The 13,866-nt window shown below is 41.7% G+C and overlaps 1 protein-coding gene across 1 annotated transcript in view; it reads left to right on the top strand.

Annotated features, from left to right (window-relative positions):
- The window catches only part of SORCS3 (sortilin related VPS10 domain containing receptor 3), a 596,683-nt gene that overhangs the window by 307,077 nt on the left and 275,740 nt on the right, over positions 1 to 13,866 (top strand). Inside the window, exon 4 of the mRNA XM_061193540.1 lies at positions 1,928 to 2,086. Coding sequence (XP_061049523.1) covers positions 1,928 to 2,086 — 159 coding nt within the window. The remainder of the gene's footprint in view (positions 1 to 1,927; positions 2,087 to 13,866) is intronic.

Below are 13,866 nucleotides of genomic sequence, written 5' to 3'. Positions count from 1 at the left end.
TGTAGCAGTAGCCCTAATGACTGGTGGCGGTACAGCCCAAGACAGGACAAATTATAAGAGGAAATAAACTCATTTGCTCATTCAGTCACTGGGCAAACATTGGAAATTCAAAGAAGTTGGGTTGAGCTGGGTGATAAAGGTCAAAAGGGCTTTGTTGCTGATGGAACCAAACACATACACAAGGGGCAGATCATACCAGGCTATTTTAAGAATTTTAGAATATAGGAAGCTCAAAGATTAGCCATTGAATGGTTTTAGATTATTCTGGCCACAGCGTGCAAAGTGAATTGGAGGGGATACTGGTTGAAGCTGTGAGAATGACTAGGGGTGTCTTACAGGAATCCAATACAGAGATGGTCACATTTTGGACTAAGGCAATCACAATGGGCAGGGAGAGAACGGATCTGATTTTAGAGTTAATTAGTAGGTAAAATACGCAGAGCTTAGAGACTAATTAATTATAGGAGATGAATGGAAAAACAGAGTTAGGGATGGTGTTGGGCATTTGGCTTCACATGGGATAGGTGGTTGGTGGAGACACTCACTGAACCAGGAAACACTGGGGAGGAGGAGGGCTTGGATGAGGTACATCCTGGGGCATGCTGAGTGTCAGGTGTTGTGAGACATCCAAATAGAAGAAGGCACCAGGCAGCTGAGTTTTCAAGTCTGAAACTCAGAGGAGACCTCAGATTGACATTTAATTTACGAGTTGTCCCCAGAAAGGTGGTAATGAAAAAAATAAATAAAAGTGAGGGTGGAAGTGGTCACCGAGGAACAACAGTGTGTCGAGTGAAAAGAGAAGAAAGTCAAAACTGAGGGTTGAGGAATGGCCATATTATAAGGGTAATCAGAGAAAGTTGAGTATTCAAAAGAGGTAGAAAGGAGAACCAGAGAAGTATGGTGTTACAGAAGCCCCTGGAAGAAAATGCTTCCAGAAGGATGGAATTGTCCGTGGTAACAAAGACTGCTAAGCGCTTAACTAAGGGACAGCTAGGTCTGAGTATCTCAGTGTTTATTGGATTTAAATACTAGAAAATCACTCACACCTTTAGTGAGACCAGTGCCACTGAGGTCCTGTGAGTAGAAGTCAAATTGCACTGACTGGAGGGGCTTTTAAATCCTGAGAGGTCGATAGTAACCATAGCTATCACCTGTCAAAAATATGCACTATGCCAGGCATTCAAAGCCAGTTCTTGCGTTGTCAGACCCAGTTATTGTTGAGGAAACCAAGGCCTCCAGAGGTTAAGTAGCTTTTCAAGGTGACAGTATGACAGAGAAGTGTTGATACTTGAACGTGCTCTTTCAGGTGCCGAAGCCTTTTCACTACACCACCCTGCCCATTGGGCTTGGGGAGGACATACTTTCCTGAGCATCAATATTGGTCCCAAAGGCCTTTGGGGATGTGTGCTTTGGAAAACTTCTAGAGCAAAGGGGTCATGAAACCACTTAAATCAATTAAATCACGAAGACAGTTTAGAAAGAACAAAACAGTGGGATCTCTTTCATGACTAAAGAGCAGTAAGACCAGTAGAGTGATGAAGAGTGACATGGAGAATTGACTGCAGGACGATGAGGAGGCAGAGGTGTGATGGTCCTAAGGTCAGGGGACAGAGGACCCCAGGAATAAACTTCCAGTACTTAAAGGTACAAGTACAAACATCAAAAATGAAGGTATTTAAAAGAAGGACCTCAGAAAAATGAATCCTCATTTGTATGCAGACCTAACCTTGAACAGTATTTTAGCTCAATTCAGCAATGAGGGACTAAATTGGGAAATAAAAATACCAATATTTCATCTAGAGGCCCAGATGCCCCTTTCTGTGCTGTGATATACAAGTACAGAGGACTTTATATTTATGCTTTAATTTCTTGTATTTATTCTCTCCTACTAACTCTGTCTATATTTTCTCCTCTGTCCTTTCTTTAGATCATGCTTCTTAGTGATCCTGAGATGGAGAGCAGCATATTGATCAGCTCAGATGAAGGGGCAACCTATCAGAAATACCGGCTCACCTTCTATATCCAGAGTCTTCTCTTTCACCCCAAGCAAGAGGACTGGGTGCTGGCCTACAGTCTGGATCAAAAGGTGAACAAATACTGCTGTCATTCATGTCCTGTCACTCGGGTACCAGCCGGTGAAAAGCACTTGCTTAGTCAATCCAAATGTTGGAGGGGATTCAGTGACATTGTATCCTTCCAACCAAGTTGATTGTGTCAGCAGCTAACTAACTTTCCTTTCTAGTCTTTCATATCAACGTATGCAGGCAGATATATTTCATTTATTGACAATGTTATTTGTCATTTCACAGGTTTGAGATAGTTTTCTCTATGATTTTACTCATTTGACCTTTAAAACAACCTTGTGCTGTAAGTAGGAAATGTATATCCTTAATAATTTTATGGAGACTATAGTAAACAAAGGTGCAGAAAAGCTAAGGTGCTTGTTCAAACACACTCAGCTAGTAGCTGGAGGAGCCAGGGCTTGGATGCTTGCTGTCAGACTCCAAGTCTAGGAATATCCCTTCACACTTGCTGCTTTGAATTGGAATATAACCATTGTTCTCAATTTAGCAAAGGGAGGGAGGCCTCAAACATGTCCATTTCATTATTTTCTAAAGTACATCCAAGATAGAGTAACCCAATGAGTCCTTCCCTTTGAGCTTCAGATCCATACATCCAGCTCTGTACTTGACCTTGTCTCCTGTGTATCTCAAAAGCTTCTCGATTCCACATATTCCAAAGATGAACTCTTGACCTTCCCCCAGTGTAGTTGGTTCTCTTCCAGTATTCCCTAATTGTATTCATTTAGTTGCAAACCTAGGAGGTATCCTTAATATTTCCTGTAGTATGTGTTCATACTATAACCTGAACAATATATTTCCTAAATGTAGATCTTTTGATTTCATGCCTTTGCTTAAACTCCTTCAGCATTTTCTCATTACTCGCAGAAAAAAAGACCAAAGTCCTCCGTAGGCTCTATTAGCACCTACCTGGTCTGGTCCCTCCTTCTGTCTCCTGACTCACTGTTAGCACTTCCCTTTCAATGGCCATCTTTCAATCCCCTCCCCGCCCCAGCTGTCCCCCTTGCTCCCTTTCCTGGGCCTGGGATCTTCTTCCCTAAAGTAAACCTCCTCACTGTCAGATCTCAGATGTAGCATCACTTCTGCAGGACATGTTCCCTAAACTCCCTGATAAAGTTAAATCCCCCTTGGTGTTCTTTCTCGTAAGGCTCTGCACCCTTCCCTTCAAGGGTACCTGTCACGGTTGAGATTTTCCATTGACTGATGTGAATTTGGTATCATCTGCATTTCTCACTAGATTGCAAGCTCTAGGAAGGCAGGACGGTGCCTGGTTTCACTCACAGTTGTAGCACCAGACCCTAGGACAGGGCCTGCTACTTACTGATCATCAGTATTTGTTAGGCAAATGAATTAGTGGATGAATGCATTGGTGCTATGGTAATGAGCCCTTTGTAGCTGATCAACTTATACCTAAGAGACTTAATTCTTCTTTGTATTTCCTGCTTTCTCCAGAACCTTAGTACAGTGTTTGATGCCATAATATTATGTAACAATGTTTCAATCAGTGAAAGGAAATGGATAATTATGAACACTATATTGCATAGAGATATCTACAGAATCACCTTGGTTGAAATAGCTTCCTCTCTCTGTTCTCTCTTAAGTCCTAAAACAGTTGCTCCTCAGTATATATTTGAATATATAATTTGTAAATGTGAGTGTGTGCGCGCGTGTGTGTGTGTGTGTGCGCGTGTGTGTGAGATGTCAGCACCTTTAAACAATAATTTCAACATAACCTTTATATCTCTCATTAATAGAGCCTCATGGTAGGCGCCAGGTGCTAAATGCAATTCCCTAAGGACACCCACATGACATTTACAGAGCAAAAGCCATTGCAAATACATTTCTTTCATAACATCAGGTGGATATTGTATGAAAGACTTAGCCAAATGTCAGATAGTCTGTGAGTTTAGATGCTTAGTATAGCCAGGAATTTTGAAGATACATTGAAAAAAAAAATCATTTGGATGTTAAATGGTATGGTAATTTATTTAGATGAAACTCAGAACCCTTAACCCGTGTTTTTACTTATGCAGAGACAAGCTAGGTTAGAGGCAACAGACGTCTCATGTCAAGGGGTTAATAAACCAAATGCAATATGCCTTGCGTGTCTATAGAAGAACTATTCTTTTTCTCCAACTCCACAGCACTGAGAACATCTACGGCATTGCTTGTGAAGTACCCTTGTGGATATAGTGCATTCAAGATACTTTCTGACTCGGTGGTTGCTTTTTCACTTGGTAAAAATATTTGGAAATGTGGCAGTGGGAGCTGATGGATTTTTCTAATCACACTGCACATTTCCGGATGTATTCTTCCTTAAGTTCTCTTTCTTGTTGACATCTTTTGTGTGAAGTGGCTGAATGTTCTTTAGGTCCATAACGTTTCTAACCGGTGCCCTGCCACTCTTTTAAATAAATGGTGTGAGGAGGCCGATGACGCCCCTGGCAACATTTGTGGAGATGCTATAAAACATCATCCAGGCATCCAGTTTACAGCAGAGTTTCTCTTTATTTCAGGGTAATTTATGGGTTTAGAGTCAAGGAGAGGGATGCTACGGAGCAGCAAATGAAGATGCAAGGGTGGTTGAGATTGATATACAGATGTCTTATTTCAGACTGCTGCCTTCTCTGATGTGCATGCATTGAGGTGCTGGTTTCTTCTAGAGAAAATGAAAAGTACTAGGATTAAGGTAACTGCAGCATCAAAGGGAGATGTTTGTGGCGAGGTGTGAATCAATGTTTCCATTACTGTGCCTTTGATGAAACGCACTAGCCATTTCTTTAGAATTGGTAAGGCTGTCTCTTTAGTTGTATGTATTACAAAAGACCTAATTGAATGATATTTTAAAAGGACAATATCCAATTCCTCTACTTTCCAAATTGGTGCCCCAAAGCTGCAGGAGACTTGCTAGGAGTTCTTACTCAGTAAAGGCACTGCTTGAGAATTAAGGAAATACCTTCTGGATAGAACAAAATTGTGTCTAGAAGTTGAGAGCTGCACATGACGTTGTGTTCCTTGAGATGCTGTATGGCAGGTTGTGAATCACCTGGGAAACATGGCTCGCTTGTACTGGTCAGGGCCTGGTGGGGGGTGAAAGTGATCCAAGCCTTCCAACTTCCAAAGCTATGAAGGGGTATGGAGGTAGGGGCAAATGCACCTTGCACTTGACCCTGTTGAAGGATCATGCCTCTCCAATTCTGCTGTGTCTCGATCTAGCCAAGTCCTTTCTGTGTCCTGCTCAGTGTGACTTGGGCCTTTGACCAAGTCCTTCTATTCTGGCCATCCTGTGAGTCCTGCCACAGAACTATGCCAGCTCCCCTCTGCCTTACAGATTCTCCTGCCATCTTGCATTTTAATATTCACTGACTCAGTTCTTAGTAAAAACAAGAGATTCTTTCTTGGGTATAAGAGGCTTGGAGATGTTTTATAAAAAATCTTAGAGATTAAAAAAAATAGCGGAGGGAGGGGCAAGATGGCGGAAGAGTAAGACGCAGAGATCACCTTCCTCCCCACAGATACATGAGAAATATATCTACACGTGGAACTGCTCCTACAGAACACCCACTGAACGCTGGCAGAAGACGTCAGACCTCCCAAAAGGCAAGAAAATCCCCACGTACTTGGGTAGGGCAAAAGAAAAAAGAAATAACAGAGACAAAAGAATAGGGACGGGACCTGCACCAGTGGGAGGGAGCTGTGAAGGAGGAAAGGTTTCCACACACTAGGAAGCCCCTTCGTGGGCAGAGACTGCGGGTAGCAGAGGGGGAAGGCTTCGGAGCCACGGAGGAGAGCGCAGCCACAGTGGTGCGGAGGGCAAAGCGGAGAGATTCCCGCACAGAGGAGCGGTGCCGACCAGCACTCACCAGCCCGAGAGGCTTGTCTGCTCAGCCGCCGGGGCGGGCGGGGGCTGGGAGCTGGGGCTCGGGCTTCGGTGCTAGCCGGGAGGGAGTCCAGGAAAAAGACTGCAGCTGCCGAAGAGGCAAGAGACTTTTTCTTGCCTCTTTGTTTCGCGGCGCGCAAGGAGAGGGGATTCAGAGCGCCGCCTAAACGAGCTCCAGAGACGGGCGCGAGCCACGGCTATCAGCGCGGATCTCACAGCAACAGGGACGCAGAGGGAAAAACGGAGAGATTCCCGCACAGAGGCTCGGCGCCGAGCAGCACTCACCAGCCCGAGAGGCTTGTCTGCTCACCCGCCGGGGCGGGCGGGGGCTGGGAGCTGAGGCGCGGGCTTCGGTCGGATCCCAGGGAGAGGACTGGGGTTGGCTGCGTGAACACAGCCTGAAGGGGCTAGCGCACCACAACTAGCCGGGAGGGTGCCCGAGAAAAAGTCTGCAGCTGCCGAAGAGGCAAGAGACTTTTTCTTGCCTCTTTGTTTCGCGGCGTGCAAGGAGAGGGGATTCAGAGCGCCGCTTAAACGAACTCCAGAGACGGGCGCGAGCCGCGGCTATCAGCGCGGACCCCAGAGACGGGCATGAGACGCTGAGGCTGCTGCTGCCGCCACCAAACAGCCTGTGGGTGAGCACAGGTCATTCTCCACACCGCCCCTCCCGGGAGCCTGTGCAGCCCGCCACGGCCAGGCTCCCGTAATCCGGGGACAACTTCCCCGGGAGAGCGCACGGCGCGCCTCAGGCTGCTGCAACGTCACGCCGGCTTCTGCCGCCGCAGGCTCGCCCCGCCTCCTCCGTACCGCTCCCTCCCCCCGGCCTGACTGAGCCAGAGCCCCCGAATCAGCTGCTCCTTTAACCCCGTTCTGTCTGGGCGGGGAACAGACGCCCTCAGGCGACCTACATGCAGAGGCGGGTCCAAATCCAAAGCTGAACCCCGGGAGCTGTACGAACAAAGAAGAGAAAGGGAAATCTCTCCCAGCAGCCTCAGAAGCAGCGGATTAAAGCTCCACAAACAACTTGATGTGCCTGCATCTGTTGAATACCTGAATAGACAACGAATCATCCCAAATTTAGGAGGTGGACTTTGGGAGCAGGATATATTAACTTTTCCCCTTTTCCTTTTTTTGTGAGTGTATATGTGTATGCTTCTGGGTGAGATTTTGTCTGTACAGCTTTGCTCTCACCGTTAGTCCTAGGGTTAGCTCCGTCCGTTTTTTTTTTTGTTTTGTTTTGGTTTTTTTTGTTTTTTTTGTTTTTTGTTTTTTGTTTTACTTAAAAAAATTTTTTTTCCCTAATAAATGTTTTCTTAATAATTTTTTCCTTATTTTCTATTTTTAAAAAATTAAAAAAAAATTTTTTATTAAGTTTTTTCATATTTTTTATTTTAAAAAATTAAATTTTTTTTTCTTAATAAATGTTTTCTTAATAATTTTTTTCTTATTTTTTATTATAATTGCTTTATTTTATTTTATTTTATCCTCTTTCTTTCCATTTTTTCTCCCTTTTATTCTGAGCCGTGTGGATGAAAGTCTCTTGGTGCTCCAGCCAGGCATCAGGGCTGTGCCTCTGAGGTGGGAGAGCCAACTTCAGGACACTGGCCCACAAGAGACCTCCCAGCTCCACGTAATACCAAATGGCGAAAATCTCTCAGAGATCTCCATCTCAACATCAAGACCCAGCTTCACTCAACGACCAGCAAGCTACAGTGCTGGACACCCTATGCCAAACAACTAGCAAGACAGGAACACAGCCCCATCCATTAACAGAGAGGCTGCCTAAAATCATAATAAGGCCACAGACACCCCAAAACACACCACCAGACGTGGACGAGCCCACCAGAAAGACAACATCCAGCCTCATCCACCAGAACACAGGCACTAGTTCCCTCCACCAGGAAACCTACACAACCCATTGAACCAACCTTAGCCACTGGGGACAGATACCAAAAACAACGGGAACTACGAACCTGCAGCCTGTGAAAAGGAGACCCCAAACACAGTAAGATAAGCAAAATGAGAAGACAGAAAAACACACAGCAGATGAAGGAGCAGGGTCAAAACACACCAGACCTAACAAATGAAGAGGAAATAGGTAGTCTACCTGAAAAAGAATTCAGAATAATGATAGTAAGGATGATCCAAAATCTTGGAAATAGAATAGACAAAATACAAGAAACATTTAACAAGGACGTAGAAGAACTAAAGAGGAACCAAGCAACGATGAAAAACACAATAAATGAAATTAAAAATACTCTAGATGGGATCAATAGCAGAATAACTGAGGCAGAAGAACGGATAAGTGACCTGGAAGATAAAATGGTGGAAATAACTACTGCAGAGCAGAATAAAGAAAAAAGAATGAAAAGAAATGAGGACAGTCTCAGAGACCTCTGGGACAACATTAAACGCACCAACAGTCGAATTATAGGGGTCCCAGAAGAAGAAGAGAAAAAGAAAGGGACTGAGAAAATATTTGAAGAGATTATAGTTGAAAACTTCCCTAATATGGGAAAGGAAATAGTTAATCAAGTCCTGGAAGCACAGAGAGTCCCATACAGGATAAATCCAAAGAGAAACACACCAAGACACATATTAATCAAACTATCAAAAATTAAATATAAAGAAAACATATTAAAAGCAGCAAGGGAAAAACAATAAATAACACACAAGGGCATCCCCATAAGGTTACCAGCTGATCTTTCAGCAGAAACTCTGCAAGCCAGAAGGGAGTGGCAGGATATACTTAAAGTGATGAAGGAGAAAAACCTACAACCAAGATTAATCTACCCAGCAAGGATCTCATTCAGATTTGATGGAGAAATTATAACCTTTACAGACAAGCAAAAGCTGAAAGAGTTCAGCACCACCAAACCAGCCTTACCACAAATGCTAAAGGAACTTCTCTAGGCAAGAAACACAAGAGAAGGAAAACACCTACAATAACAAACCCAAAACATTTAAGAAAATGGGAATAGGAACATACATATCGATAATTACCTTAAATGTAAATGGATTAAATGCTCCCACCAAAAGACACAGACTGGCTGAATGGATACAAAAACAAGACCCGTATATATGCTGTCTACAAGAGACCCACTTCAGACCTAGAGACACATACAGACTGAAAGTGAGGGGATGGAAAAAGATATTCCATGCAAATGGAAATCAAAAGAAAGCTGGAGTAGCAATTCTCATATCAGACAAAATAGACTTTAAAATAAAGACTATTACAAGCGACAAAGAAGGACACTATATAATGATCAAGGGATCGATCCAAGAGGAAGGTATAACAATTGTAAATATTTATGCACCCAACATAGGAGCACCTCAATACATAAGGCAAATACTAACAGCCATAAAAGGGGAAATCGACAGCAACACAATCATAGTAGGGGACTTTAACACCCCACTTTCACCAATGGACAGATCATCCAAAATGAAAATAAATAAGGAAACACAAGCTTTAAATGATATATTAAACAAGATGGACTTAATTGATATTTATAGGACATTCCACCCAAAAACAACAGAATACACATTTTTCTCAAGTGCTCATGGAACATTCTCCAGGATAGATCATATCTTGGGTCACAAATCAAGCCTTGGTAAATTTAAGAAAATTGAAATCATATCGAGTATCTTTTCCGACCACAACGCTATGAGACTAGATGTCAATTACAGGAAAAGATCTGTAAAAAATACAAACACATGGAGGCTACACAATACACTACTTAATAACGAAGTGATCACTGAAGAAATCAAAGGGGAAATCAAAAAATACCTAGAAACAAATGACAATGGAGACACGACGATCCAAAACCTATGGGATGCAGCAAAAGCAGTTCTAAGAGGGAAGTTTATAGCAATACAAGCCTACATCAAGAAACAGGAAACATCTCGAATAAACAACCTAACCTTGCACCTAAAGCAATTAGAGAAAGAAGAACAAAAAAACCCCAAAGCTAGCAGAAGGAAAGAAATCATAAAGATCAGATCAGAAATAAATGAAAAAGAAATGAAGGAAACAATAGCAAAAATCAATGAAACTAAAAGCTGGTTCTTTGAGAAGATAAACCAAATTGATAAACCATTAGCCAGACTCATCAAGAGAAAAAGGGAGAAGACTCAAATTAATAGAATTAGAAATGAAAAAGGAGAAGTAACCACTGACACTGCAGAAATACAAAGGATCATGAGAGATTACTACAGGCAACTCTATGCCAATAAAATGGACAACCTGGAAGAAATGGACAGATTCTTAGAAACGCACAACCTGCCGAGACTGAACCAGGAAGAAATAGAAAATATGAACAGACCAATCACAAGCACTGAAATTGAAACTGTGATTAAAAATCTTCCAACACACAAAAGCCCAGGACCAGATGGCTTCACAGGCGAATTCTATCAAACATTTAGAGAAGAGCTAACACCTATCCTTCTCAAACTCTTCCAAAATATTGCAGAGGGAGGAACACTCCCCAACTCATTCTATAAGGCCACCATCACCCTGATACCAAAACCAGACAAAGATGTCACAAAGAAAGAAAACTACAGGCCAATATCACTGATGAACATAGATGAAAAAATCCTCAACAAAATACTAGCAAACAGAATCCAACAGCACATTAAAAGGATTATACACCATGATCAAGTGGGGTTTATTCCAGGAATGCAAGGATTCTTCAATATACGCAAATCAATTAACGTGATACATCATATTAACAAATTGAAGGAGAAAAACCATATGATCATCTCAATAGATGCAGAGAAAGCTTTTGACAAAATTCAACACCCATTTATGATAAAAGTCCTGCAGAAAGTAGGCATAGAGGGAACTTTCCTCAACATAATAAAGGCCGTATATGACAAACCCACAGCCAACATTGTCCTCAATGGTGAAAAACTGAAACCATTTCCACTAAGATCAGGAACAAGACAAGGTTGCCCACTCTCACCACTATTATTCAACATAGTTTTGGAAGTGTTAGCCACAGCAATCAGAGAAGAAAAAGAAATAAAAGGAATCCAAATCGGAAAAGAAGAAGTAAAGCTGTCACTGTTTGCAGATGACATGATACTATACATAGAGAATCCAAAAGATGCTACTAGAAAACTACTAGAGCTAATCAATGAATTTGGTAAAGTAGCAGGATACAAAATTAATGCACAGAAATCTCTTGCATTCCTGTATACTAATGATGAAAAATCTGAAAGTGAAATTAAGAAAACACTCCCGTTTACCATTGCAACAAAAAGAATAAAATATCTAGGAATAAACCTACCTAAGGAGACAAAAGACCTGTATGCAGAAAATTATAGGACGCTGATGAAAGAAATTAAAGATGATACAAATAGATGGAGCGATATACCATGTTCTTGGATTGGAAGAATCAACATTATGAAAATGACTCTGCTTCCCAAAGCAATCTACAGATTCAATGCAATCCCTATCAAACTACCACTGGCATTTTTCACAGAACTAGAACAAAAAATTTCACAATTTGTATGGAAACACAAAAGACCCCGAATAGCCAAAGCAATCTTGAGAACGAAAAATGGAGCTGGAGGAATCAGGCTCCCTGACTTCAGACTATATTACAAAGCTACAGTAATCAAGACAGTTTGGTACTGGCACAAAAACAGAAATATAGATCAATGGAACAGGATAGAAAGCCCAGAGATAAGCCCACGCACATATGGTCACCTTATCTTTGATAAAGGAGGCAAGCATATACAGTGGAGAAAAGACAGCCTCTTCAATAAGTGGTGCTGGGAAAATTGGACAGGTACATGTAAAAGTATGAAATTAGAACACTCCCTGACACCATACACAAAAATAAACTCAAAATGGATTAAAGACCTAAGTGTAAGGCCAGACACTATCAAACTCTTAGAGGAAAACATAGGCAGAACACTCTATGACATAAATCACAGCAAGATCCTTTTTGACCCAGCTCCTAGAGAAATGGAAATAAAAACACAAATAAACAAATGGGACCTAATGAAACTTAAAAGCTTTTGCACAGCAAAGGAAACCATAAACAAGACCAAAAGACAACCCTCAGAATGGGAGAAAATATTTGCAAATGAAGCAACTGACAAAGGATTAATCTCCAAGATTTACAAGCAGCTCATGCAGCTCAATAACAAAAAAACAAACAACCCAATCCAAAAATGGGCAGAAGACCTAAATAGACATTTCTCCAAAGAAGATATACAGATTGCCAACAGACACGTAAAAGAATGCTCAACATCATTAATCATTAGAGAAATGCAAATCAAAACTACAATGAGGTATCATCTCACACCGGTCAGAATGGCCATCATCAAAAAATCTAGAAACAATAAATGCTGGAGAGGGTGTGGAGAAAAGGGAACACTCTTGCACTGTTGGTGGGAATGTAAATTGATACAGCCACTATGGAGAACAGTATGGAGGTTCCTTAAAAAACTAAAAATAGAACTACCATACGACCCAGCAATCCCACTACTGGGCATATACCCTGAGAAAACCATAATTCAGAATGAGTCATGTACCAAAATATTCATTGCAGCTCTGTTTACAATAGCCAGGACATGGAAGCAACCTAGGTGTCCATCAACGGATGAATGGATAAAGAAGATGTGGCACATATATACAATGGAATATTACTCAGCCTTAAAAAGAAATGAAATGGAGGTGTTTGTAATGAGGTGGATGGAGTTAGAGTCTGTCATACAGAGTGAAGTAAGTCAGAAAGAGAAAAAGAAATACAGTATGCTAACACATATATATGGAATCTAAGGAAAAAAAAAAACGTCATGAAGAACCTAGTGGCAAGATGGGAATAAAGACACAGACCTACTAGAGAATGGACTTGAGGATATGGGGAGTGGGAGGGGTGAGATGTGACAGGGTGAGAGAGTGTCATGGACATATATACACTACCAAATGTAAAATAGATAGCTAGTGGGAAGCAGCCGTATAGCACAGGGAGATCAGCTCGGTGCTTTGTGACCACCTAGAGGGGTGGGATAGGGAGGGTGGGCGGGAGGGAGATGCAAGAGGGAAGAGATATGGGAACATATGTATATGTATAACTGATTCACTGTGTTATAAAGCAGAAGCTAACACACCATTGTAAAGCAATTATACTTCAATAAAGATGTTTAAAAAAAAAAAATAGCAAAAATAATAGGTTATGGTTGACCAGTTGGAAATAATAAAAGTTATTCCTCTCCTCTCCTCTCTGAACCAAAACTCTAGAACATCTTAGGAGAGCTGTGTATTTACCCATTATTTAAGAAGCAGGATTCTCTTTTGCTTCCATCAGGCTACTTCCTTGCTGGTGACCGAAACAGCTTACGTTGTGATGTTTTGGATTAGCTGGATGTTTCAGTAATCTTATTGAAACTGAGAATTTTTGAAAGATTTTGAGATAGGTTTTGAGGACATTGCAGTCCTCTGAAGAGATAGGTGCTGTTCTCATAGCTATAGAAAGCTGGGTGTTTAAACATCCCTCATTTTGACAAAAGACTCAGTATAGTTTTTTTTTAAAAAATGGGCACATGCTCATGTATTCACAGATGCATACATCCTGGACAGGGGGCCTTCCACGGAGATGGAGAGTTGAAAATAGCTGTTTTTCTGCCTGAGAGGCGGGATTGCAGAGCTCACTATTATCATTTATCTTCTTGACGAAATGAAACTTAACAAATCTAGTTGCTTTAGTCATCAGAGATGAGGATCTCAATGGGATTTCAGACTCTATTGTTTTTCATATGCTTCTGGGCTAGAATGCTCTAGAATTGCCCATAATTTCAATGTAAAAACCACTTTCTGAAACACTAGCACACATAATGAAGGGTTGCTGTTATGGTAGTTGGGAGGGAGGTGGGTATGCGACTATGGGTTTTTTT

Source organism: Eubalaena glacialis, chromosome 1 (assembly GCF_028564815.1).
Source record: "Eubalaena glacialis isolate mEubGla1 chromosome 1, mEubGla1.1.hap2.+ XY, whole genome shotgun sequence".
NCBI classification, from domain to species: Eukaryota; Metazoa; Chordata; class Mammalia; order Artiodactyla; family Balaenidae; genus Eubalaena; species Eubalaena glacialis.
Note: the sequence above shows the minus strand (reverse complement) of the source record. Positions and strands in the feature narration are given on the sequence as shown.